General features: G+C 38.1%; 1 protein-coding gene across 16 annotated transcripts; it reads left to right on the top strand.

Moving 5' to 3' along the window:
- Positions 1-175: 175 nt before the first annotated feature.
- LOC752349 (CUB and sushi domain-containing protein 3) lies at positions 176-26,473 on the top strand. 16 transcript variants are annotated; one of them, XM_030998075.1, is made up of 29 exons: positions 178-251; positions 1,886-2,236; positions 2,525-2,605; positions 3,283-3,633; positions 3,931-4,011; positions 4,505-4,585; positions 6,350-6,700; positions 6,992-7,072; positions 7,749-8,099; positions 8,385-8,465; positions 8,993-9,073; positions 9,753-10,103; positions 10,407-10,487; positions 11,002-11,082; positions 12,939-13,289; positions 13,495-13,575; positions 14,265-14,615; positions 14,863-14,943; positions 16,840-17,190; positions 17,473-17,553; positions 18,242-18,322; positions 19,005-19,355; positions 19,636-19,716; positions 20,890-21,240; positions 21,739-21,789; positions 22,800-22,850; positions 23,284-23,631; positions 24,117-24,455; positions 25,507-26,473. In XM_030998075.1, exons 1-29 carry the CDS (start codon positions 230-232, stop codon positions 25,863-25,865), a joined length of 5,733 nt encoding a protein of 1,910 aa, XP_030853935.1. In that variant the 5' UTR covers positions 178-229; the 3' UTR covers positions 25,866-26,473. The 16 variants fall into 16 exon arrangements, with proteins under 16 accessions (XP_030853941.1, XP_030853935.1, XP_030853936.1 ...); XM_030998076.1 differs by lacking the exon at positions 8,993-9,073; XM_030998078.1 differs by lacking the exon at positions 16,840-17,190.
- The last annotated feature ends 752 nt before the right edge of the window (positions 26,474-27,225 follow it).

Genomic DNA, 27,225 nt, shown 5'->3' with positions numbered 1-27,225 from the left:
AGTTATAGTAGTAGAAATGTAAGTAGTAATAGTAGAAGTAGTAGTAGTAGTAGTAATAATACAAGTAGTAATAGTAGTAGTAGTAGTAGTAGAAGTAGTAGCAAAAGTAGTAATAGATCATTTGGGTCTTTGAAACGTTCATAGCCTCTTTTATATCCCTTCATATGCAGAAGCTTTTGAGACTACTATCTCATCTATCACAGCCTCAAACACAGCCTCCTCCGAGCAGATGGTACAGGTACACTCAAATGGTAAGAGTTATAAACATATGTTATCATCTTGATTGAATTTGCATGATATCATTTATATAGCATCATAATCAGGCGCGCCGGAAGCAGTTTGGGATGGGGGGGGGGGGGGCAAACATTCCACGGGGCTCACCTTCCAGGCGCAGTGACGTAATGAGCAAAAACGTTTGGAAGGGGGGGGGGCAGAAGAAAAATCTGCATCACCTCCACTCTTACACGTTACATGCATGCCCCGCCGAACGTTTCTCAAAGTGTTGTATTAAAGATCAGGTAGAGCGTAAATTGGCGTGTGGTCCAGGGCCTGAGCCCCGGAAGGAGGTCAAGGGGCTGAGCCCCCAGAAGCTCAGGGTTTTAGGCATTCAATTACGGTCATATAAGCATATTTAGACACCTTATTTGTGACACTGGCAGGCCACTATTTGGCGGAGAGTCCAGGGAGCAGAGCCCCCGGAAGCTCAGGTGTTTTAGGTATTTAATTACGGTCAGATGAGCATCCAGGGCCCCGCCTTAAGGCCCCTCGGTGGGGTCCAGTGGGCAGAGCCCCCGGAAGCTCGGGGTTTTAGGTATTTAATTACGGTCAGATGAGCATCCAGGGGGCAGAGCCCCCGGAAGCTCAGAGGTTTTAATATTAAACTGTGGTCATATGAGCATCCAGGGGCCGCCTTAGGGCCATAGGTGGGGTCCAGGGGGCAAAGCCCCCGGAAGCTCAGGGGTTTTAGGTATTTAATTACGGTCAGATGAGCATCCAGGGCCCCGTCTTAGGGCCCTTGGTGGGATCCGGGGCGGAGCCCCCGTTACCTCTGGGGTTTTAGGCATTTAATTACGGTCACATGAGTATCAAGGGGGCAGAGCCCCCGGACGCTCGGGTTTTTTTTTCTTCCTCTCTTTTTTTCTTTTTCTCTGTAACAAACTTTGTTTAAAAGTGAGGGGGTTCGAGCCCCCGAGCCCGGTCGTTCTGCAGACCCTGACATAAAGGCTTCTAAAAAAGCATATTTTTCGCCCGACTGTAAATTTTGGGGAATTCTAATTTTCGAACAAACGCATAAAAAGGTATGACTTACCAACAAATTGAGAAAAATACCGGAAAATCATGTCATTTCAGCAAAATTTGTAAATCACTGGTATCGAATAAGAAATAACCCCCCCCCCATTAGTACGCAAGCGTTCAGGGGCTCATGTCTTCTCACTCCTATAACAAAACAAAAACAGACACGCTTTTCCATTCTCTCACAATATGTCCATGATATGTGCGTATCGCTTTTATAAAAACCTTATAGGTGGCATGCGCAATGTTTAGGAAATTTAATTCCTGTTAACTTTTCTTTGAATGGAATTTTATATGTCATTTAATTCAGGTTTTTATTATTATGTTCTTTTGGGGTTAAAAATACAAACCATCTTTACTCCTTTACTGCTTTTTTTTTTTTTTCCTCAGTGGAGTGTAAAATTGCATTAATTTTAATCTTGTGGTATGTATATATGAATATTAACACCCATAGTGTTCAATGAGAAAAATAGGAAAAAAAGTGTAGCTATTCTGTACAGCTTGTCAAGTAGCAAATGTACCCTCTTATCATGAAGAATGCTTGATTATAATCCCTTCAATAACGTACAAACATGTTGAATTATATTGCAAGGAGGTAATTTCACTCTTCAAGATGGAGACAGTCTGTACATCTCTTCCCCCAACTACCCTGCCAACTACGATTCCAACACCGATGTTCTATGGGTCATCAACATGCCGGAGGATTGCTCTCTGGTTCTGAGTCTCCTCAGCTTTAACACTGAGGACTATTTGGACCAGCTGACCGTAAGCAGTGAATCAGAAGCTGATCAGTCGGTTGTGGTAATGAGCAGATTTTCAAGTCGTCTGGGGCCGTATAACAGAACTTATGCTCCGTCAACGTTAATGCGAATCCAATTCAGAACTGATAGAACTCTAGAACTTTCAGGATTTTATGCAAAATTAAGAGCTTCTTGCAGTGCAGGTAAGCAAATTAAGCTTTGATATTATCATTATTATAATTATCAATATTGATATTCTTATTTTGTTGTTGTAATTGTTAACATGATGATGATTATTATTATTATTGTTGTTATTGTAGAAGTAATCGTAGTACTAATGGACGTAGGGCCAGTAGTTGTAGTAGTAGTAGTAGTAATAGTAGTAGTTGTAGTAGTAATAGTAGTAGTAGTAGTAATAGTAGTAGTAGTAGTAGTAAATCATTAGGGTCTTTGAAACTTCTATAGCCTCTTTCATATCCCTTCATATGCAGAATCTGTTGAGACTACTATCTCATCTATCACAGCCTCAAACACAGCCTCCTCCGAGCAGATGACACAGGTACACTTAAATGGTAAGAGTTATGAACATGTTATCATTTTGATTGACTTTGCATAATCAAATTAATTGAATACACGTATAGGACCTTTGTTGTTTGTAGGCCTAGATGCTATTCATTTAAATATAAAGTGACAGTTTTTTTCGTAGCTGTTTACCGCCTCATATCCTAGCAAGCCTTTCTTCAAGCAATTGCTAGATATCAACTTTCAAGTATTGACTTTTTATTTGGAAAGGTTTATTGTTTTATTGTTAGATTAGGTATGAAATATATCCCATGCGAATACCCTTCACAATGAGGTTACTTGCTTCTGTTTCACTAGAAAGTAGCGATTTTTTAGTCTCAACTCAAACTTTGAGTGTCGAAGGAAAGGAGTTTAATTTAGTAGGGACAGCATTTGTATTTATGAACACCAAAATTGGACAAAGTACAATTTTATGCTATTAAAATCTTGAAATGTTTGTATCTAATACAGTGATCTCAATTTTCAAAAATGATTAACTTTCTTGATGTTTGCTTAGTTTCTTTCAAACATTTCTTATAAGATGCTCTGGTTTATGGGTACGTCTCATACTTCATTTTCTCAGGTGCGTTATCTGTCTATCTAAGTAGCAAATGTACCCTCTTATCATGAAGAATGCTTGATTATAATCCCTTCAATAACGTACAAACATGTTGAATTATATTGCAAGGAGGTAATTTCGCTCTTCAAGACGGAGACAGTCTGTACATCTCTTCTCCCAACTACCCTGCCTACTACGATTCCAACACCAATGTTCTATGGGTCATCACCATGCCGGAGGATTGCTCTCTGGTTCTGAGTGTCCTCAGCTTTTTCACTGAGAACTCATATGACCAGCTGACCGTAAGCAGTGAATCAGGAGCTGATCAGTCGGTTATGCTAATTGACAGATTTACAAGTCATCTGGCGCAATTCAACAGAACTTATGCTCCGTCAACGTTAATGCGAATCCGATTCAGAAGTGATAGAACTCTAGAACTTTCAGGATTTGAGGCAGAATTAAGAGCTTCTTGCAGTGCAGGTAAGCAAATTGAGCTTTGATATTATCATTGTTATTATTATCAATATTGATATTCTTATTTTGTTGTTGTAATTGTTAACATGATGATTATTATTGTTATTATTGTTGTTATTGTAGAAGTAATCGTAGTACTAATGGACGTAGGGCCAGTAGTTGTAGTAGTAGTAGTAGTAGTAGTTATATTAGTAGTTGTAGTAGTTATAGTAGTAGTAGTAGTAGTAGTAGTAGTAGTAGTAGTAGTAAATCATTAGGGTCTTTGAAACTTCTATAGCCTCTTTCATATCCCTTCATATGCAGAATCTGTTGAGACTACTTTCTCATCTATCACAGCCTCAAACACAGCCTCCTCCGCGCAGCTAACACAGGTACACTCAAATGGTAAGAGCTATTAACATGTTATCATTTTGATTGAGTTTGCATGATATCATTTATAAATTAATTATCATTATTATTATTATTATTATTATTATTATTATTATTATTATTATTATTATTATGATAGTAGTTGTAGTATTAATAGTAGGTAGTAGAGGTAAAAGTAGTATTACTAGTAGAAGTAGTAGGAGTAGTAATATGAGTATACGTAGTAAAAGGAGTAGTAGTAACAGTTGCAGTAATAGTTGTATCAGTAGTAGTATCAGTATTAGAAGGAATAGTAATTGTAGCAGTAGTAGTAATAATAGTAGTAAAGTAGTAGACCAAATATTAGTAGTTATAGTAGTAGAAATCTAAGTAGTAATAGTAGAAGTAGTAGTAGTAATAATACAAGCAGTAATAGTAGTAGTAGTAGTAGAAGTAGTAGCAAAAGTAGTAATAGATCATTTTGGTCTTTGAAACGTTCATAGCCTCTTTTATATCCCTTCATATGCAGAAGCTGTTGAGACTACTATCTCATATATCACAGCCTCAAACACAGCCTCTTCCGAGCAGATGGTACAGGTACACTCAAATGGTAAGAGTTATGAACATTAACATCTTGATTGAATTTGCATGATATCATTTATATAGCATCATAATCAGGCGCGCGGAAGCAGTTTGGGATTGGGGGGGGGGGGCAAACATTCCAGGGGGGCTCACCTTCCAGGGGCAGTGACGTAATGAGCAAAAACTTTTGGAAGGGGGGGGGCAGAAGAAAAATCTGCATCACCACCACTCTTACACGTTACATGCATGCCCCGCCGAACGTTTCTCAAAGTGTAGTATTAAAGATCAGGTAGAGCGTAAATTGGCCTGTGGTCCAGGGCCTGAGCGCTGGAAGGAGGTCAAGGGGCTGAGCCCCCAGAAGCTCAGGGTTTTAGGCATTCAATTACGGTCATATAAGTATATTTAGACACCTTATTTGTGACACTGGCAGGCCACTATTTGGCGGAGAGTCCAGGGAGCAGAGCCCCCGGAAGCTCAGGTGTTTTAGGTATTTAATTACGGTCAGATGAGCATCCAGGGCCGCCTTAGGGCCCTGGGTGGGGTCCAGGGGGCAAAGCCCCCGGAAGCTCAGGGGTTTTAGGTATATAATTACGGTCAGATGAGCATCCAGGGCCCCGTCTTAGGGCCCTTGGTGGGATCCGGGGCGGAGCCCCCGTTACCTCTGGGGTTTAGGCATTTAATTACGGTCACATGAGTATCCAGGGGGCAGAGCCCCCGGAAGCTCGGTTTTTTTTTCTTCCTCTCTTTCTTTCTTTTTCTCTGTAACAAACTTTTTCAAAAGTGAGGGGGTTCGAGCCCCCGAGCCCGGCCGTTCTGCAGACCCTGACATAAAGGCTTCTAAACAAGCATATTTTTCGCCCGACTGTAAATTTGGGAATTTCTAATTTTCCAACAAACGCATAAAAAGGTATGACTTACCAAAAAATTGAGAAAAACACAGGAAAATCATGTCATGTCAGCAAAATTTGTAAATCACTGGTATCGAATAAGAAATACCCCCCCCCCATCAGTACGCAAGCGTTCAGGGGCTCATGTCTTCTCACTCCTATAACAAAAAAATACAGACACGCTTTTCCATTCTCTCACAATATGTCCATGATATGCGCGTATCGCTTTTATAAAAACCTTCATTGATAAATATAGGTGGCATGCGCAATGTTTATGAAATTTAATTCCTGTTAACTTTACTTTGAATGGAATTTATATGTCATTTAATTCAGGTTTTTATTATTATGTTCTTTTGGGGTTAAAAATACAAACCATCTTTACTCCTTTACTGCTTTTTTTTCTTCTTTTTTTTTGAGGGTGGGGGGGGGGGGGGGGTTTTTTTTTTTTTTTTTTTTTTTTTTTTGGTGGGGGGGGGGGGGGGCAACTGCCTTCCCCTGCCCCCCCCCCCCCACTTCCGGCGCCTATGATCATAATCAAATTTCTTTGAGCGGATTACAAGCACAGGCCAAAGCTGAACCTTTAGGTAAACTCCTCAGTGGAGTGTAAAATTGCATTAATTTTAATCTTGTGGTATGTATATATGAATATTAACACCCAAGGGCCCGAATTCACAAAGCAAGGTTTGAGCTCAGACCAAGGTTTGAGCTCAAACCTTGGTCTGAGCTCAAACCTTGCTTTGTGAATTCGGGCCATAGTGTTCAATGAGAAAAATAGGAAAAAAGTGTGGCTATTCTGTACAGGTTGTCAAGAATAGCTCTAAGTAGCAAATGTACCCTCTTATTATGAAGAATGCTTGATTATAATCCCTTCAATAACGTACAAACATGTTGAATTATATTTCAAGGAGGTAATTTCACTCTTCAAGATGAAGACAGTCTGTACATCTCTTCCCCCAACTACCCTGCCAACTACGATTCCAACACCGATGTTCTATGGGTCATCAACATGCCGGAGGATTGCTCTCTGGTTCTGAGTCTCCTCAGCTTTAACACTGAGGACTATTTGGACCAGCTGACCGTAAGCAGTGAATCAGAAGCTGATCAGTCGGTTGTGGTAATGAGCAGATTTTCAAGTCGTCTGGGGCCGTATAACAGAACTTATGCTCCGTCAACGTTAATGCGAATCCAATTCAGAACTGATAGAACTCTAGAACTTTCAGGATTTTATGCAAAATTAAGAGCTTCTTGCAGTGCAGGTAAGCAAATTGAGCTTTGATATTATCATTGTTATTATTATCAATATTGATATTCTTATTTTGTTGTTGTAATTGTTAACATGATGATTATTTTTATTATTATAGTTGTTATTGTAGAAGTAATCGTAGTACTAATGGACGTAGGGCCAGTAGTTGTAGTAGTAGTAGTAGTAGTAGTAATAGTAGTAGTTGTAGTAGTAATAGTAGTAGTAGTAGTAGTAGTAGTAGTAGTAGTAAATCATTAGGGTCTTCGAAACTTCTATAGCCTCTTTCATATCCCTTCATATGCAGAATCTGTTGAGACTACTGTCCCATCTATCACAGCCTCAAACACAGCCTCCTCCGAGCAGATGACACAGGTACACTCAAATGGTAAGAGTTATGAACATGTTATCATTTTGATTGACTTTGCATAATCAAATTAATTGAATACACGTATAGGACCTTTGTTGTTTGTAGGCCTAGATGCTATTCATTTAAATATAAAGTGACAGTTTTTTCGTAGCTGTTTACCGCCTCATATCCTAGCAAGCCTTTCTTCAAGCAATTGCTAGATATCAACTTTCAAGTATTGACTTTTTATTTGGAAAGGTTTATTGTTTTATTGTTAGATTAGGTATGAAATATATCCCATGCGAATACCCTTCACAATGAGGTTACTTGCTTCTGTTTCACTAGAAAGTAGCGATTTTTTAGTCTCAACTCAAACTTTGAGTGTCGAAGGAAAGGAGTTTAATTTAGTAGGGACAGCATTTGTATTTATGAACACCAAAATTGGACAAAGTACAATTTTATGCTATTAAAATCTTGAAATGTTTGTTTCTAATACAGTGATCTCAATTTTCAAGAATGATTAACTTTCTTGATGTTTGCCTAGTTTCTTTCAAACATTTCTTATAAGATGCTCTGGTTTATGGGTACGTCTCATACTTCATTTACTCAGGTGCGTTATCTGTCTATCTAAGTAGCTAATGTACCCTCTTATCATGAAGAATGCTTGATTATAATCCCTTCAATAACGTACAAACATGTTGAATTATATTGCAAGGAGGTAATTTCGCTCTTCAAGACGGAGACAGTCTGTACATCTCTTCTCCCAACTACCCTGCCAACTACGATTCCAACACCAATGTTCTATGGGTCATCACCATGCCGGAGGATTGCTCTCTGGTTCTGAGTGTCCTCAGCTTTTTCACTGAGAACTCATATGACGCGCTGACCATAAGCAGTGAATCAGGAGCTGATCAGTCGGTTATGCTAATTGACAGATTTACAAGTCATCTGGCACCGTTCAACAGAACTTATGCTCCGTCAACGTTAATGCGAATCCGATTCAGAACTGATAGAAGTCTAGAACTTTCAGGATTTTATGCAAAATTAAGAGCTTCTTGCAGTGCAGGTAAGCAAATTGAGCTTTGATATTATCATTGTTATTATTATTAATATTGATATTCTTATTTTGTTGTTGTAATTGTTAGCGTGATGATTATTATTGTTATTATTGTTGTTATTGTAGAAGTAATCGTAGTACTAATGGACGTAGGGCCAGTAGTTGTAGTAGTAGTAGTAGTAGTAGTAATAGTAGTAGTTGTAGTAGTTATAATAGTAGTAGTAGAAGTAGTAGTAGTAAATCATTGGGGTCTTTGAAACTTCTATAGCCTCTTTCATTTCCCTTCATATGCAGAATCTGTTGAGACTACTATCTCATCTATCACAGCCTCAAACACAGCCTCCTCCGAGCAGCTAACACAGGTACACTCAAATGGTAAGAGCTATTAACATGTTATCATTTTGATTGACTTTGCATGATATCATTTTAAAATAAATTATCATTATTATTATTTTTATTATTATTATTATTATTAAAATAGTAGTTGTAGTATTAATAGTAGTTAGTAGAAGTAAAAGTAGTATTACTAGTAGAAGTAGTAGGAGTAGTAATATGAGTATAAGTAGTAAAAGGAGTAGTAGTAACAGTTGCAGTAATAGTTGTATCAGTAGTAGTATCAGTATTAGAAGTAATAGTAATTGTAGCAGAAGTAGTAATAATAGTAGTAAATTAGTAGAAGAAATAGTTGCAGTAATAGTTGTATCAGTAGTAGTAGAAGTTGTAGTAGTAGTAGTAGTAGTAGTAGAAGTAACAAACGAAGTAGAAGGAGTAGTAATAGTATAAGAAGTAGTAGTAGAAGAAGTAGTAGTAGTAGTAGTAATAGTAGTAGTTGTAGTAGTAGCAGTAGTAGTAGTAGTAGTAGCAGATCATTTTGGGTCTCTCTCATATCCTTTCATATGCAGAAGCTGGTGAGACTACTATCCCATCTATCACAGCCTCAAACACAGCCTCTTCCGAGCAGATTGTACAGGTACACTCACGGGGTAAGAGCTATTAACATGTTATCACCTTGATTGACTTTGCATAATCAAATTAATTGAATACACGTATAGGACCTTTGTTGTTTGTAGGCCTAGATGCTATTCATTTAAATATAAAGTGACAGTTTTTTTTCGTAGCTGTTTACCGCCTCATATCCTAGCAAGCCTTTCTTCAAGCAATTGCTAAATATCAACTTTCAAGTATTGACTTTTTATTTGGAAAAGGTTTATTGTTTTATTGTTAGATTAGGTATGAAATATATCCCATGTGAATACCCTTCACAATGAGGTTACTTGCTTCTGTTTCACTAGAAAGTAGCGATTTTTTAGTCTCAACTCAAACTTTGAGTGTCGAAGAAAAGGAGTTTAATTTAGTAGGGACAGCATTTGTATTTATGAACACCAAAATTGGACAAAGTACATTTTTATGCTATTAAATTCTTGAAATTTTTGTATCTAATACAGTGATCTCAATTTTCAAAAATGATTAACTTTCTTGATATTTGCCTAGTTTCTTTCAAACATTTCTTATAAGATGCTCTGGTTTATGGGTACGTCTCATACTTCATTTACTCAGGTGCGTTATCTGTCTATCTAAGTAGCTAATGTACCCTCTTATCATGAAGAATGCTTGATTATAATCCCTTCAATAACGTACAAACATGTTGAATTATATTGCAAGGAGGTAATTTCGCTCTTCAAGACGGAGACAGTCTGTACATCTCTTCTCCCAACTACCCTGCCAACTACGATTCCAACGCCAATGTTCTATGGGTCATCACCATGCCGGAGGATTGCTCTCTGGTTCTGAGTGTCCTCAGCTTTTTCACTGAGAACTCATATGACCAGCTGACCGTAAGCAGTGAATCAGGAGCTGATCAGTCCGTTATGCTAATTGACAGATTTACAAGTCATCTGGCGCAATTCAACAGAACTTATGCTCCGTCAACGTTAATGCGAATCCGATTCAGAAGTGGTAGAACTCTAGAACTTTCAGGATTTGAGGCAGAATTAAGAGTTTCTTGCAGTGTAGGTAAGCGAATTGAGCTTTGATATTATCATTGTTATTATTATCAATATTGATATTCTTATTTTGTTGTTGTAATTGTTAACATGATGATTATTATTGTTATTATTGTTGTTATTGTAGAAGTAATCGTAGTACTAATGGACGTAGGGCCAGTAGTTGTAGTAGTAGTAGTAGTAGTTATATTAGTAGTTGTAGTAGTTATAGTAGTAGTAGTAGTAGTAGTAGTAGTAGTAGTAGTAGTATTAGTAGTAAATCATTAGGGTGTTTGAAACTTCTATAGCCTCTTTCATATCCCTTCATATGCAGAAGCTGTTGAGACTACTTTCTCATCTATCACAGCCTCAAACACAGCCTCCTCCGAGCAGCTAACACAGGTACACTCAAATGGTAAGAGCTATTAACATGTTATCATTTTGATTGACTTTGCATGATATCATTTATAAATAAATTATCATTATTATTATTATTATTATTATTATTATTATTATTATTATTATTATTATTATTATTATTATTATTATTATGATAGTAGTTGTAGTATTAATAGTAGGTAGTAGAGGTAAAAGTAGTATTACTAGTAGAAGTAGTAGGAGTAGTAATATGAGTATAAGTAGTAAAAGGAGTAGTAGTAACAGTTGCAGTAATAGTTGTATCAGTAGTAGTATCAGTATTAGAAGTAATAGTAATTGTAGCAGTAGTAGTAATAATAGTAGTAAAGTAGTAGACGAAATATTAGTAGTTATAGTAGTAGAAATCTAAGTAGTAATAGTAGAAGTAGTAGTAGTAGTAATAATACAAGCAGTAATAGTAGTAGTAGTAGTAGAAGTAGTAGCAAAAGTAGTAATAGATCATTTTGGTCTTTGAAACGTTCATAGCCTCTTTTATATCCCTTCATATGCAGAAGCTGTTGAGACTACTATCTCATATATCACAGCCTCAAACACAGCCTCTTCCGAGCAGATGGTACAGGTACACTCAAATGGTAAGAGTTATGAACATTAACATCTTGATTGAATTTGCATGATATCATTTATATAGCATCATAATCAGGCGCGCCGGAAGCAGTTTGGGATTGGGGGGGGGGGGGGGGGGGCAAACATTCCAGGGGGGCTCACCTTCCAGGGGCAGTGACGTAATGAGCAAAAACCTTTGGAAGGGGGGGGGGGCAGAAGAAAAATCTGCATCACCACCACTCTTACACGTTACATGCATGCCCCGCCGAACGTTTCTCAAAGTGTAGTATTAAAGATCAGGTAAAGCGTAAATTGGCGTGTGGTCCAGGACCTGAGCCCTGGAAGGAGGTCAAGGGGCTGAGCCCCCAGAAGCTCAGGGTTTTAGGCATTCAATTACGGTCATATAAGTATATTTAGACACCTTATTTGTGACACTGGCAGGCCACTATTTGGCGGAGAGTCCAGGGAGCAGAGCCCCCGGAAGCTCAGGTGTTTTAGGTATTTAATTACGGTCAGATGAGCATCCAGGGCCGCCTTAGGGCCCTTGGTGGGGTCCAGGGGGCAAAGCCCCCGGAAGCTCAGGGGTTTTAGGTATATAATTACGGTCAGATGAGCATCCAGGGCCCCGTCTTAGGGCCCTTGGTGGGATCCGGGGCGGAGCCCCCGTTACCTCTGGGGTTTTGGCATTTAATTACGGTCACATGAGTATCCAGGGGGCAGAGCCCCCGGAAGCTCGGGTTTTTTTCTTCCTCTCTTTCTTTCTTTTTCTCTGTAACAAACTTTTTCAGAAGTGAGGGGGTTCGAGCCCCCGAGCCCGGCCGTTCTGCAGACCCTGACATACAGGCTTCTAAACAAGCATATTTTTCGCCCGACTGTAAATTTGGGAAATTCTAATTTTCCAACAAACGCATAAAAAGGTATGACTTACCAACAAATTGAGAAAAATACCGGAAAATCATGTCATTTCAGCAAAATTTGTAAATCACTGGTATCGAATAAGAAATAACCCCCCCATTAGTACGCAAGCGTTCAGGGGCTCATGTCTTCTCACTCTTATAACAAAAAAATACAGACACGCTTTTCCATTCTCTCACAATATGTCCATGATATGCGCGTATCGCTTTTATAAAAACCTTCATTGATAAATATAGGTGGCATGCGCAATGTTTATGAAATTTAATTCCTGTTAACTTTACTTTGAATGGAATTTATATGTCATTTAATTCAGGTTTTTATTATTATGTTCTTTTGGGGTTAAAAATACAAACCATCTTTACTCCTTTACTGCTTTTTTTTTTTTTTTTTTTTTTTTGAGGGTGGGGGGGGGGGGGGGGGGGTGTTTTTTTTTTTTTTTTTTTTTTTTTTAGAAGGGGGGGGGGGCAACTGCCTTCCCCTGCCCCCCCCCCCCCCCACTTCCGGCGCCTATGATCATAATCAAATTTCTTTGAGCGGATTACAAGCACAGGCCAAAGCTGAACCTTTAGGTAAACTCCTCAGTGGAGTGTAAAATTGCATTAATTTTAATCTTGTGGTATGTATATATGAATATTAACACCCAAGGGCCCGAATTCACAAAGCAAGGTTTGAGCTCAGACCAAGGTTTGAGGTCAAACCTCCTTTTGTTTCGCCAAACCTCCTTTTGTTATAAACCAAAAGGAGGTTTGGCGAAACAAAAGGAGGTTTGAGCTCAAACCTTGGTCTGAGCTCAAACCTTGCTTTGTGATTTCGGGCCATAGTGTTCAATGAGAAAAATAGGAAAAAAGTGTGGCTATTCTGTACAGGTTGTCAAGAATAGCTCTAAGTAGCAAATGTACCCTCTTATTATGAAGAATGCTTGATTATAATCCCTTCAATAACGTACAAACATGTTGAATTATATTTCAAGGAGGTAATTTCACTCTTCAAGATGGAGACAGTCTGTACATCTCTTCCCCCAACTACCCTGCCAACTACGATTCCAACACCGATGTTCTATGGGTCATCAACATGCCGGAGGATTGCTCTCTGGTTCTGAGTCTCCTCAGCTTTAACACTGAGGACTATTTGGACCAGCTGACCGTAAGCAGTGAATCAGAAGCTGATCAGTCGGTTGTGGTAATGAGCAGATTTTCAAGTCGTCTGGGGCCGTATAACAGAACTTATGCTCCGTCAACGTTAATGCGAATCCAATTCAGAACTGATAGAACTCTAGAACTTTCAGGATTTTATGCAAAATTAAGAGCTTCTTGCAGTGCAGGTAAGCAAATTGAGCTTTGATATTATCATTGTTATTATGGTAGAAGTAATCGTAGTACTAATGGACGTAGGGCCAGTAGTTGTAGTAGTAGTAGTAGTAGTAGTAATAGTAGTAGTAGTAGTAGTAATAGTAGTAGTAGTAGTAGTAGTAAATCATTAGGGTCTTTGAAACTTCTATAGTCTCTTTCATATCCCTTCATATGCAGAATCTGTTGAGACTACTATCCCATCTATCACAGCCTCAAACACAGCCTCCTCCGAGCAGATGACACAGGTACACTCAAATGGTGAGAGTTATGAACATGTTATCATTTTGATTGACTTTGCATAATCAAATTAATTGAATACACGTATAGGACCTTTGTTGTTTGTAGGCCTAGATGCTATTCATTTAAATATAAAGTGACAGTTTTTTCGTAGCTGTTTACCGCCTCATATCCTAGCAAGCCTTTCTTCAAGCAATTGCTAAATATCAACTTTCAAGTATTGACTTTTTATTTGGAAAGGTTTATTGTTTTATTGTTAGATTAGGTATGAAATATATCCCATGTGAATACCCTTCACAATGAGGTTACTTGCTTCTGTTTCACTAGAAAGTAGCGATTTTTTAGTCTCAACTCAAACTTTGAGTGTCGAAGGATAGGAGTTTAATTTAGTAGGGACAGCATTTGTATTTATGAACACCAAAATTGGACAAAGTACAATTTTATGCTATTAAAATCTTGAAATGTTTGTATCTAATACAGTGATCTCAATTTTCAAGAATGATTAACTTTCTTGATGTTTGCTTAGTTTCTTTCAAACATTTCTTATAAGTTGCTCTGGTACTTATAAGTTGTTCATGGGTACGTCTCATACTTCATTTACTCAGGTGCGTTATCTGTCTATCTAAGTAGCAAATGTACCCTCTTATCATGAAGAATGCTTGATTATAATCCCTTCAATAACGTATAAACATGTTGAATTATATTGCAAGGAGGTAATTTCGCTCTTCAAGACGGAGACAGTCTGTACATTTCTTCTCCCAACTACCCTGCCAACTACGATTCCAACGCTAATGTTCTATGGGTCATCACCATGCCGGAGGACTGCTCTCTGGTTCTGAGTGTCCTCAGCTTTTTCACTGAGAACTCATATGACCAGCTGACCGTAAGCAGTGAATCAGGAGCTGATCAGTCGGTTATGCTAAATGACAGATTTACAAGTCATCTGGCGCAATTCAACAAAACTTATGCTCCGTCAACGTTAATGCGAATCCGATTCAGAACTGATAGAACTCTAGAACTTTCAGGATTTTATGCAAAATTAAGAGCTTCTTGCAGTGCAGGTAAGCAAATTGAGCTTTGATATTATCATTGTTATTATTATCAATATTGATATTCTTATTTTGTTGTTGTAATTGTTAGCATGATGATTATTATTGTTATTATTGTTGTTATTGTGGAAGTAATCGTAGTACTAATGGACGTAGGGCCAGTAGTGGTAGTAGTAGTAGTAGTAATATATGTAGTTGTAGTAGTAGTAGTAGTAGCAGCAGATCATTTTGGGTCTCTCTCATATCCTATCATATGCAGAATCTGTTGAGACTACTATCCCATCTATCACAGCCTCAAACACAGCCTCCTCCGAGCAGATGGTACAGGTACACTCAAATGGTAAGAGCTATTAACATGTTATCATCTTGATTGACTTTGCATAATCAAATTAATTGAATACACGTATAGGACCTTTGTTGTTTGTATGCCTAGATGCTATTCATTTAAATATAAAGTGACAGTTTTTTTCGTAGCTGTTTACCGCGTCATATCCTAGCAAGCCTTTCTTGAAGAAAAATCTGCATCATCACCACGCTTACACGTTACATGCATGCCCCGCCGAACGTTTCTCAAAGTTGAGGATTAAAGATCAGGTAGAGCGTAAATTGGCGTGTGGTCCAGGGCCTGAGCCCCGGAAGGAGGTCAAGGCACTGAGCCCCCAGAAGCTCAGGGTTTTTAAGGCATTCAATTACGGTCATATAAGCATATTTAGACACCTTATTTGTGACACTGGCAGGCCACTAATTGGCGGAGAGTCCAGGGAGCAGAGCCCCCGGAAGCTCAGGTGTTTTAGGTATTTAATTACGGTAAGTTGAGCATCCACGGCCTCGCCCTAGGGCCCTTGGTGGGGTCCAGGGGGCAAAGCCCCCGGAAGCTCAGGGGTTTTAGGTATTTATTTACTGTCAGATGAGCATCCAGGGGCTGCCTTAGGGCCCTTAGTGGGGTCCAGGGGGCAAAGCCCCCGGAAGCTCAGGGGTTTTAGGTATTTATTTACTGTCAGATGAGCATCCAGGGGCCGCCTTAGGGCCCTTAGTGGGGTCCAGGGGGCAAAGCTCCGGAAGTTCAGGGGTTTTAGGTATTTATTTATGGTCAGATGAGCATCTAGGACCCCGTCCTAGGGCCCTTGGTGGGGTCCGGGGAGGAGCCCCCGTTACCTCTGGGGTTTTAGGCATTTAATTACGGTCACATGAGCATCCAGGGGGCAGAGCTTCGGAAGCTCCGGTTTTTTTCACTCTCTTTCTTTCTTTTTCTCTGTAACAAACTTTTTCAAAAGTGAGGGGGTTCGAGCCCCCGAGCCCGGCCGTTCTGCAGACCCTGACATAAAGGCTTCTAAATAAGCATATTTTTCGCCCGACTGTAAATTTGGAAAATTCTAATCTTCCAACAAACGCATAAAAAGGTATGACTTACCAAAAAATTGAGAAAAATACCGGAAAATCATGTCATTTCAGCAACATTTGTAAATCACTGGTATCGAATAAGAAATAACCCACCCCCCCCCCATCAGTACGCCAGCGTTCAGGGGCTCATGTCTTCTCACCCCTTTTACAAAAAAATACAGACACGCTTTTCCATTCTCTCACAATATGTCCATAATATGCGCGTATCGCAATTATAAAAACCTCCATTGATAAATGTAGGTGGCATGCGCAATGTTTAGGAAATTTAATTCCTGTTAACTTTTCTTTGAATGGAATTTTATATGTCATTTAATTCAGGTTTTTATTATTATTTTCTTTTTGGGTTAAAAATACAAACCATCTTTACTCCTTTACTGCTTTTTGTTTTTTTTTGAGGGGGGGGGGGGCGTTTTTTTTTCCCCTTTTTTTTTGGGGGGGGGGGGGGGGTGGGGGGGGGAGGGCAAAAATGCGTTTTGCCCCCCCCCCATTTTTTGGTAGGGGGGGGGGGGCAACTGCCCCCCCCCTGCCCCCCACCCACTTCCGGCGCCTATGATCATAATCAAATTTATTTGAGCGGATTACAAGCACAGGCCAAAGCTAAAAATTTAGGTAAACTCCTCAGTGGAGTGTAAAATTTTATTAATTTCAATCTTGTGGTATGTATATATGAATATTAACACCCATAGTGTTCAATGAGAAAAATAGGAAAAAAGTGTAGCTATTCTGAACAGGTTGTCAAGAATAGCTCTAAGTAGCAAACGTACCCTCTTATCATGAAGAATGCTCGATTTTAATCCCTTCAATAACGTACAAACATGTTGAATTATATTTTAAGGAGGTAATTTCGCTCTTCAAGACGGAGACAGTCTGTACATCTCTTCCCCCAACTACCCTGCGAACTACGATTCCAACGCCAGAGTTCTATGGGTCATCAACATGCCGGAGGATTGCTCTCTGGTTCTGAGTGTCCTCAGCTTTTTCACTGAGTACTTATATGACGCGCTGACCGTAAGCAGTGAATCAGGAGTTGATCAGTCGGTTATGCTAATTGACAGATTTACAAGTCATCTGGCGCCGTTCAACAGAACTTATGCTCCGTCAACGTTAATGCGAATCCGATTCAGAACTGATAGAACTCTAGAACTTTCAGGATTTTATGCAAAATTAAGAGCTTCTTGCAGGGCAGGTAACCAAATTGAGCTTTGATATTATCATTGTTATTATTATCAATATTGATATTCTTATTTTGTTGTTGTAATTGTTAACATGATGATTATTATTGTTATTATTGTTGTTATTGTAGTACTAATCGTAGTACTAATGGACGTAGGGCCAGTTGTTGTAGTAGTAGTAGTAGTAGTAGTAATATTAGTAGTTGTAGTAGTAATAGTAGTAGTAGTAGTAGTAGTAGTAAATAATTAGCGTCTTTGAAACTTCTATAGCCTCTTTTATATCCCTTCATATGCAGAATCTGTTGAGACTACTATCTCATCTATAACAGCCTCAAACACAGCCTCCTCCGAGCAGCTAACACAGGTACACTCAAATGGTAAGAGCTATTAACATGTTATCATTTTGATTGACTTTGCATGATATCCTTTATTAATAAATTATTATTATTATTATTATTATTATTATTATTATTATTATTATTATGATAGTAGTTGTAGTATTAATAGTAGTTAGTAGAAGTAAAAGTAGTATTACTAGTAGAAGTAGTAGGAGTAGTAATATGAGTATAAGTAGTAAAAGGAGTAGTAGTAACAGTTGCAGTAATAGTTGTATCAGTAGTAGTATCAGTATTAGAAGTTATAGTAATTGTAGCAGTAGTAGTAATAATAGTATTAAAATAGTAGAAGAAATAGTTGCAGTAATAGTTGTATCAGTAGTAGTAGTAGTTGTTGTAGTAGTAGTAGTATTAGTAGTAGTAAACGAAGTAGAAGGAGTAGTAATATTAGTATAAGTAGTAGTAGAAGAAGAAGTAGTAGTAGTAGTAGTAATAATAGTAGTAAATAAGTAGAAGAAATAGTTGCAGTAATAGTTGTATCAGTAGTAGTAGAAGTTGTAGTAGTAGTAGTAGAAGTTACAAACGAAGTAGAAGGAGTAGTAATAGTATAAGAAGTAGTAGTAGAAGAAGTAGTAGTAGTAGTAATAGTAGTAGTTGTAGTAGTAGCAGTAGTAGTAGTAGTAGTAGTAGCAGATCATTTTGGGTCTCTCTTATATCCTTTCATATGCAGAAGCTGGTGAGACTGCTATCCCATCTATCACAGCCTCAAACACAGCCTCTTCCGAGCAGATGGTACAGGTACACTCACGGGGTAAGAGCTATTAACATGTTATCATCTTGATTGACTTTGCATAATCAAATTAATTGAATACACGTATAGGACCTTTGTTGTTTGTAGGCCTAGATGCTATTCATTTAAATATAAAGTGACAGTTTTTTTCGTAGCTGTTTACCGCCTCATATCCTGGCAAGCCTTTCTTCAAGCAATTGCTAAATATCAACTTTCAAGTATTGACTTTTTTTTATTTGGAAAAGGTTTATTGTTTTATTGTTAGATTAGGTATGAAACATATCCCATGTGAATACCCTTCACAATTAGGTTAATTGCTTCTGTTTCACTAGAAAGGTAGCGATTTTTTAGTCTCAACTCAAACTTTGAGTGTCGAAGAAAAGGAGTTTAATTTAGTAGGGACAACATTTGTATTTATGAACACCAAAATTGGACAAAGTACATTTTTATGCTATTAAAATCTTGAAATTTTTGTATCTAATACAGTGATCTCAATTTTCAAAAATGATTAACTTTCTTGATGTTTGCCTAGTTTCTTTCAAACATTTCTAATAAGTTGCTCTGGTTCATGGGTACGTCTCATACTTCATTTACTCAGGTGCGTTATCTGTTTATCTAAGTAGCAAATGTACCCTCTTATCATGAAGAATGCTCGATTTTAATCCCTTCAATAACGTATAAACATGTTGAATTATATTTTAAGGAGGTAATTTCGCTCTTCAAGACGGAGACAGTCTGTACATCTCTTCTCCCAACTACCCTGCCAACTACAATTCCAACGCCAGAGTTCTATGGGTCATCACCATGCCGGAGGATTGCTCTCTGGTTCTGAGTGTCCTCAGCTTTTTCACTGAGAACTCATATGACCAGCTGACCGTAAGCAGCGAATCAGGAGCTGATCAGTCGGTTATGCTAATTGACAGATTTACAAGTCATCTGGCGCCGTTCAACAGAACTTATGCTCCGTCAACGTTAATGCGAATCCGATTCAGAACTGATAGAACTCTAGAACTTTCAGGATTTTATGCAAAATTAAGAGCTTCTTGCAGTGCAGGTAAGCAAATTGAGCTCTGGTATAATCATTGTTATTATTATAAATATTGATATTCTTAATTTGTTGTTGTAATTTTTTAACATGATGATTATTATTGTTATTATTGTTGTTATTGTAGAAGTAATCGTAGTACTAATGGACGTAGGGCCAGTAGTTGTAGTAGTAGTATTAATAGTAGTAGTTGTAGTAGTTATAATAGTAGTAGTAGAAGTAGTAGTAGTAGTAAATCATTAGGGTCTTTGAAACTTCTATAGCCTCTTTCATTTCCCTTCATATGCAGAATCTGTTGAGACTACTATCTCATCTATCACAGCCTCAAACACAGCCTCCTCCGAGCAGCTAACACAGGTACACTCAAATGGTAAGAGCTATTAACATGTTATCATTTTGATTGACTTTGCATGATATCATTTATAAATAAATTATCATTATTATTATTATTATTATTATTATTAAAATAGTAGTTGTAGTATTAATAGTAGTTAGTAGAAGTAAAAGTAGTATTACTAGTAGAAGTAGTGGGAGTAGTAATATGAGTATAAGTAGTAAAAGGAGTAGTAGTATCAGTTGCAGTAATAGTTGTATCAGTAGTAGTAGAAGTTGTAGTAGTAGTAGTAGAAGTAACAAACGAAGTAGAAGGAGTAGTAATAGTATAAGAAGTAGTAGTAGAAGAAGTAGTAGTAGTAGTAGTAATAGTAGTAGTTGTAGTAGTAGCAGTAGTAGTAGTAGTAGCAGATCGTTTTGGGTCTCTCTCATATCCTTTCATATGCAGAAGCTGGTGAGACTACTATCCCATCTATCACAGCCTCAAATACAGCCTTTTCCGAGCAGATGGTACAGGTACACTCACGGGGTAAGAGCTATTAACATGTTATCATCTTGATTGACTTTGCATAATCAAATTAATTGAATACACGTATAGGACCTTTGTTGTTTGTAGGCCTAGATGCTATTCATTTAAATATAAAGTGACAGTTTTTTCGTAGCTGTTTACCGCGTCATATCCTAGCAAGCCTTTCTTCAAGCAATTGCTAAACATCAACTTTCAAGTATTGACTTTTTTTTATTTGGAAAAGGTTTATTGTTTTATTGTTAGATTAGGTATGAAATATATCCCATGTGAATACCCTTCACAATTAGGTTACTTGCTTCTGTTTCACTAGAAAGGTAGCGATTTTTTAGTCTCAACTCAAACTTTGAGTGTCGAAGAAAAGGAGTTTAATTTAGTAGGGACAGCATTTGTATTTATGAACACCAAATTTGGACAAAGTACAATTTTATGCTATTAAAATCTTGAAATTTTTGTATCTAATACAGTGATCTCAATTTTCAAAAATGATTAACTTTCTTGATGTTTGCTTAGTTTCTTTCAAACATTTCTTATAAGTTGCTCTGGTTCATGGGTACGTCTCATACTTCATTTACTCAGGTGCGTTATCTGTCTATCTAAGTAGCAAATGTACCCACTTATTATGAAGAATGCTTGATTATAATCCCTTCAATAACGTACAAACATGTTGAATTATATTTTAAGGAGGTAATTTCGCTCTTCAAGACGAAGACAGTCTGTACATCTCTTCTCCCAACTACCCTGCCAACTACAATTCCAACGCCAATGTTCTATGGGTCATCACCATGCCGGAGGATTGCTCTCTGGTTCTGAGTGTCCTCAGCTTTTTCACTGAGAACTCATATGACCAGCTGACCGTAAGCAGTGAATCAGGAGCTGATCAGTCGGTTATGCTAATTAACAGATTTACAAGTCATCTGGCGCCGTTCATCAGAACTTATGCTCCGTCAACGTTAATGCGAATCCGATTCAGAACTGATAGTTCTGTAGTGTATCAAGGATTTGAGGCAGAATTAAGAGCTTCTTGCAGTGCAGGTAAGCAAAATTGAGCTTCAATTCTTTCATCGTATTATTACCATTGTTCTTATTATCAATATTGTTATTTGAATGATTATTATTATTATTATTAATTTGTTAAGAGGTCAACTGTTATGAAATTTCAGGGTTTTAGCCTTAACATCATGATATGTCAATCACTTAAGGTATAAACTGTAAACTAAATGGTAGCATGCATCACGACAGTGACATGAAATGAGTTAGATTTTTGGATGTCTGGTCAAAAGTGAAGGTCGGAAAAAGATCAACTGACATAAAAGTTACAGGCTGTTATAAAAATTGTATTAATTCAACCCATGATTTTAACTGAGTTTATTAATAAAGGGCGTGATCAACACATACGGGAACCTATAATGTGACAGTGGAAGCTCGTGGTCATAAATACTTCAATTGTAAAATTTATTTTTGTATCCCCTTGACATATGCGTGCTCCTGTACCTCATTTCAGAATATCATCAATTTATCTATTTTGTACAGAAACAACAACTGCAAGCCAGACTACAAGACAGACTACACAAGATTATAATGGTAAGAGTTGATGTGAGTTTATTCGAAAGAATCTTCCTTCTGGTAATTACTCACAACTTCTACACAGAATTTTGAAATTTTGCCTAAAACATCGATTGTGATAGTTTATGCAAATTTATTCAAAATCCATATACCCTATAAATTTATTCGAAATATATACATATATATATATATATATATATATATATATATACATATGCATTTTTATCCCTTATTTATAAACTATTTGTCTTGTCTGATAGGGCATAACAGGGTATTTAAAAGTTCTAAACAGAATTACAAATTTAATCGTTAACGTTAAATATGGTTCGTTGGATCAACAAAACTTCTACTCGATATTTGATATTTAATATTTTAGTTTGCCTCAATCATAATTTTGAAAACTTCTACAGATTTATTCAATATTTCAAAAAATCCTTCTTCTTCCTCTTTTCCCAACCAATTTAGCAGAGAAAAGTACATTGTGACACTTTATCAAGTCATTGTTTAAATGCACAGAGGGCTACTTGTTCACATCATTATAAAATAATCGTCTTATTACATCTTTATCTTATAAATATTTCAAAACGTCAAGAGAGTACTCTATGGATCGTTACACACACAGATGGAGCAATCACGTTTGCATCTCACGGGTCAAAGGTCAGCATCTCCTCTACAAATTACCCTGCAGCATATCCACCTTATATGGACAAGGTGTCATAATTTATTGTCTATTAAAGTAATATAAGAATGACTATTCCATGATCTTACTGATGGTCAGAACCATCTATACCAGAGCTTGGCCAACCCGGTTCGAGTTGGACACAATATGGCGATTACTGCTTTAATTTGTTGGGCAAGCACAAAACATTACAATATACGCCATGTTGTGACCCAGTGAAACCAAGTTGGCCAAACTCTGTGTATAGGTGGCTCTGCTGATGGTAATACAAGTATTCCTCAAACACTAGTTTACCCAACTCATATATTTCCTTTTTTATTCAATATATCTTTCCTGTATTTATCAACAGATATGACTAGTGAAGCACCATGGACCATTGGTGGGAATGTGGATTCTACAGGTATGATGATGATTGATTGTGCAATGTGCCATGGAGACATCAGTGTCAAAATCACCTTTTGAACTCTATTTTCTTTTCTAGGAACTGACTTTCATCTCATTCTTATTATTTCAAGAACTGTGTTAAGGTATCTGAACTGATTAGAATGTAGGTGTAATTAAGAGATGAAATGCGAATGATCACAGGATCTTTAAAAATGTTGAAATCACAGAAAAATATCCCGTTTCTGCGAATACAAAAATGATCCAATGTCAACCAAACTGAGCTAAAAAAAATTAAGGAATCATCACAAGATTAAACGAAAAAATAGTTTGGGTTTCAGAGCTAGGTAACAGGATGCTTGGTTGATGAACGTACATGTAGGTAGAGGCTTATTAGAGACAAAGTCGCATTCCGTGATCCTGTTCAAACTGCTTTGTAATCGCTGTTTCAGGTGGACCTATCGCTCTTAGGGAGGGACAGGACTACTTTATTGGATCCTCTAGCTTTCCAAGCAACTACCCAAGCAATGCAACCATTCTGTGGCAAGTGACAACCTCGGACCGTTGCGCCATCCATATCACTTTCATGGCCTTCAGCACCGAGCCCATATATGACTACTTGGTTGTGGGGTCGCAGGACGTAACACCCAAGAACATGGTCCATCGATGGACAGGAGGGGAGGTTCCTGCACCCCTCCATTTGAACTCCAACCAGGCATGGTTTCTCTTCATGTCAGACTCTGAGACGGAAGAGCAGGGGTTTGTGGCGAAGCTACATGCTATGTGTTCAAACTCAACAGGTGATTTATATAATCTTTTGAATTTTTGCCATATCTAATAAAGTGATTTATTTAATCTTTTGACTTTTTGCCATATCTAATAAAGACTTGTGAGAGAATTAATTGTAAGTCCCCCTGTCAATTGCCTTAGTCATCTGTACAACGTTGTCATTGATATAAATGTTATAAATGATTTAGATCAATCCCAGCTCCTATATAAGACAGGGTCCTGATTTAACTTTAGGTTCCAACATACATGAGATACAGCGATATTATTGCCAGCAAACGTAATATGGAAGTACTAGATATAGCATAATTATGGTCTGAAAATAGACCATTTATTTTCCTTGAAGTTACCACTAAGAACACTAGCTGTGACAGTTCACTATTAGCGTATTGATCAGTTTCTTTTAAATGTGACCAGGAACAAACAATCAAGAAATATTTTAAAGTGCACATGTAAACCAGAAAGAGTGCCTTGCCAACTTTCCTCTCCATGCATGCAGCCTCTATAGAGGATGTGCGTCTGGTTGATGGCAATGTACCACAAGAGGGCAGGCTTGAAGTCCTTTACCAAGGCCAATGGGGAACTGTTTGTGAGGACCTGTGGGAGAGGACGAATGCTGAGGTTGTGTGCAGGATGCTAGGGTACGAGGGAGCCGACTTGGAGTACTCGACCACCGACTTGTGGTGGCTCATCAAAGGCTCAGGACCTATCTTGATGGATAATGTACGTTGCCAAGGCAACGAGTCTAGTCTTGATGAGTGCAGCCATCTTGGATTGGGTGTCCACAACTGCGACCACTCCAAAGATGTGGGTGTGACCTGCAGAACAGGATCAGAAGGTATGTAGACATCCTGGTGTTCTATTTGCTAGAGATGAATGTGACTGCATCTCTCATATGCCTAAGCCAGTATATATGTTTATGGATCCTGTGCCCCTCAGCATCTGACCTCCCAAACCCCACTATTTTTTAAATTAATATATTCATGCTCATATCTAACTGTACTTGGGCCAATTTGGTCAACTTTGGTTCAGGTTTTGCCAAGTTATCACAATATAAATATATTTCTGGCATTTTTAAACACTTTTATGATCCTGTGACTTTTGACTTCTCTCACCCAAAATCTGTTCATCCTTGCATACTCATTCACAATTCATCAAAGTTTGGCTTGAATTGGTTTAGTACTTTTTAGGTAATCGTGGTAACAAGCTATTTTGACCCTTAATACCTTTCACCTCATACACCTGGAATCTAATCAGTCTATCCTTGCATACTCATGCATACCGGATCCAAGTTCGGTTAAAATCCATTCAATGACGGTACTCGAGTTATCACGATAACGAACTATTTTCTGGTAGTTTTTAACACTTGATTACCTTTACCTTTGACCTTTTATACCCAGAATCTATTCACTTCATTCTTTGCATGCTAATACATACTTGTTCCAAGTTTGGTTAAAATCCTTTCGATCAACGTTTCTTGAATTATCGAGTAACAAAACGCATGACGGACTGATGGACGGGCAACATAAAAACATAATGCCCCCTGCACCACCTTTTGTTGCAGAGGCATAATCATCTTTTACTCTTGCGTAAATATTCAAATGCACATCAATTGTCTAGGGCTACACCTTGTTCTAGGAAAATTCTCCATGGAATGTTTAAATATTTCTTGCAAATGTTTTTCTTGATTAGTGATTTGATGTTCAGAGCCATTAATTATAATTCATGCCGTTTGAGGAAAATATGTTGAAGGATGTAGAACATGTCACCTTTTCCCTTTAGATAGCCTTTCCAGACAGATACCTCATGTATTAAGCCTATAGCTAATGAGAGGACTCAGAAGTCAACTAGTTTATCGGCTCTTATTTCTTTTCCATATTTTTCTGCAGCCAACCCATCCATTGACAATTCAGCCATCATCCGCCTTGTGAACGGCAACCGGCCAAGCGAGGGCAGGGTAGAAGTATTCCGAGGCCGAAGCTGGGGGACGGTCTGCGATGACTACTGGGGGATAGAGGATGCAAACGTGGCTTGTAAGATGCTGGGATACGAGAGGGCCGAGTTGGCTTACAGAGAGGCCAAGTTTGGTGAGGGAGACGGGGCCATTTTGCTTGACGATGTCTCTTGCACCGGGAGAGAGCCCAGTCTGTTTGCATGCGATCATAGCGACTTTGCTGACTGTTCTCATGCTGAAGACGCTGGTGTGAAGTGCCTTGAGACCAGCGGCAGAGATCTGTCGTTAGCCTAGGGGGATGCAGACCAGAAGCAGTCCTCCCGGGGGCCCCACTTTTCAAATACCCCAAAGGTGCCCCTTTTTAACATAGGAAAAGTACTCCTTTTACTTTAACAAGTGGCCCTATTAATTTGTATAAGTGCCCCTTCCCCTTTTAACCTCAGATGAGTGCCCCTCTTTATTTTGACACATGCCTCTTTTCCTGTACAAGTTCCCATTTTCCTTTTCAATAAGTGTCTATTTTCCATTCTCATAACAAATAATCCCTTTTTAATGTTTAGAAAGCGCCCTTTTCAGGAACGAGAAGTGTCCCTTTTCACTTTTGATATGTGCCCCCTTCACCTCTGATAATTGCCCTATTCAAATCTGAGAGATGCCCCTTTTACTCTGCCAAGTGCCCCTCCCCCTTTTAATAACTACCCCCTTTTTAATTTGGATAAGCGGACCTTATATTTTCAGAATTGCCCCTTTTCCTAATGATAAGAGACCCCATTTTAAAAAGAGCCCCTTCCCATAAATTCCCTTTTCAGGTACTTTTCAGGTGCCCTTTCACCTCCGATAATTGCCCCTATTCAAATATGAGAGATACTCGTTTTACTTTGACAAGTGCCCCTTCCCCTCCTAATGAGTGTACATTTTCACCTCTAATAACTGCCCCTTTTATATGACACGCGCCCCCTTTCCATTCTAATCAAAATTCATGTTCTTTTTTCTTCTTATAAGTGCCCCTTCCCTTCTCATAATTACCTCTTTTCATTTTTGATAAGTGCCCAGTTTATTCTAAGATGTGCCTCTTTTTCTTTTAATAAAGAGCCACTTCCCCTTCTCATAAAAGCCCCCTCCCATTAAATTTTGATCATTGCCCCTTATCTTTCAACTAATGCACATTTTCCTTTATCATAAGTGCCCCTTTTTCATTTTCATAACTGCCCCTTTTCATATCTGGTCAGAGCCTAGTTTCTGGTGCATTAAGTCCCCCCTTTTTACCTCTGATAATTACCCTTTGTACTTCGACAAAATTACTCCTCTTCTTTTCTAATAAGTGACCCCTTTTCCTCTCATCATTAAACGTGCACCTAATTTCAAGCGACTAAGAGCAATTTCCCCCAAAGCTCACTCGCATTTATAAGTGATACAATTATGTTACTTATCAAATGTCTTTTCAGTCTTCCGTTGCGAGAATGTGCTTATATTACATGCAGCATCTATGTTAGAGAAGAAATGAATAATTACTTTACTTGTGTGTTATTTCTTTATCAATATGTGTGTAATTACTTTGTAGTTGGAAAATAGAAGATTGTACTGCACGGACCGATCAGTCTTTTAGCTTAAACTTTCTTTTGTGTCACACTCCTATCTAATATACTTTCCATCA

The sequence above is a fragment of the Strongylocentrotus purpuratus genome, unplaced genomic scaffold, assembly GCF_000002235.5.
Source record: "Strongylocentrotus purpuratus isolate Spur 01 unplaced genomic scaffold, Spur_5.0 spur5_scaffold_4, whole genome shotgun sequence".
NCBI classification, from domain to species: domain Eukaryota; kingdom Metazoa; phylum Echinodermata; class Echinoidea; order Camarodonta; family Strongylocentrotidae; genus Strongylocentrotus; species Strongylocentrotus purpuratus.
Note: the sequence above shows the minus strand (reverse complement) of the source record. Positions and strands in the feature narration are given on the sequence as shown.

What these genes read in the sequence shown, in the direction of transcription:
- LOC752349 (XM_030998075.1), top strand. Translation starts at nt 230, where the DNA reads ATGGTACAGGTACACTCAAATG. An exon ending in AAGAGCTTCTTGCAGTGCAG is followed by an intron (nt 14,616 to 14,862) that starts GTAAGCAAATTG and finishes TATCATATGCAG; the next exon opens with AATCTGTTGAGACTACTATC. An exon ending in AACACAGGTACACTCAAATG is followed by an intron (nt 17,554 to 18,241) that starts GTAAGAGCTATT and finishes TTTCATATGCAG; the next exon opens with AAGCTGGTGAGACTGCTATC.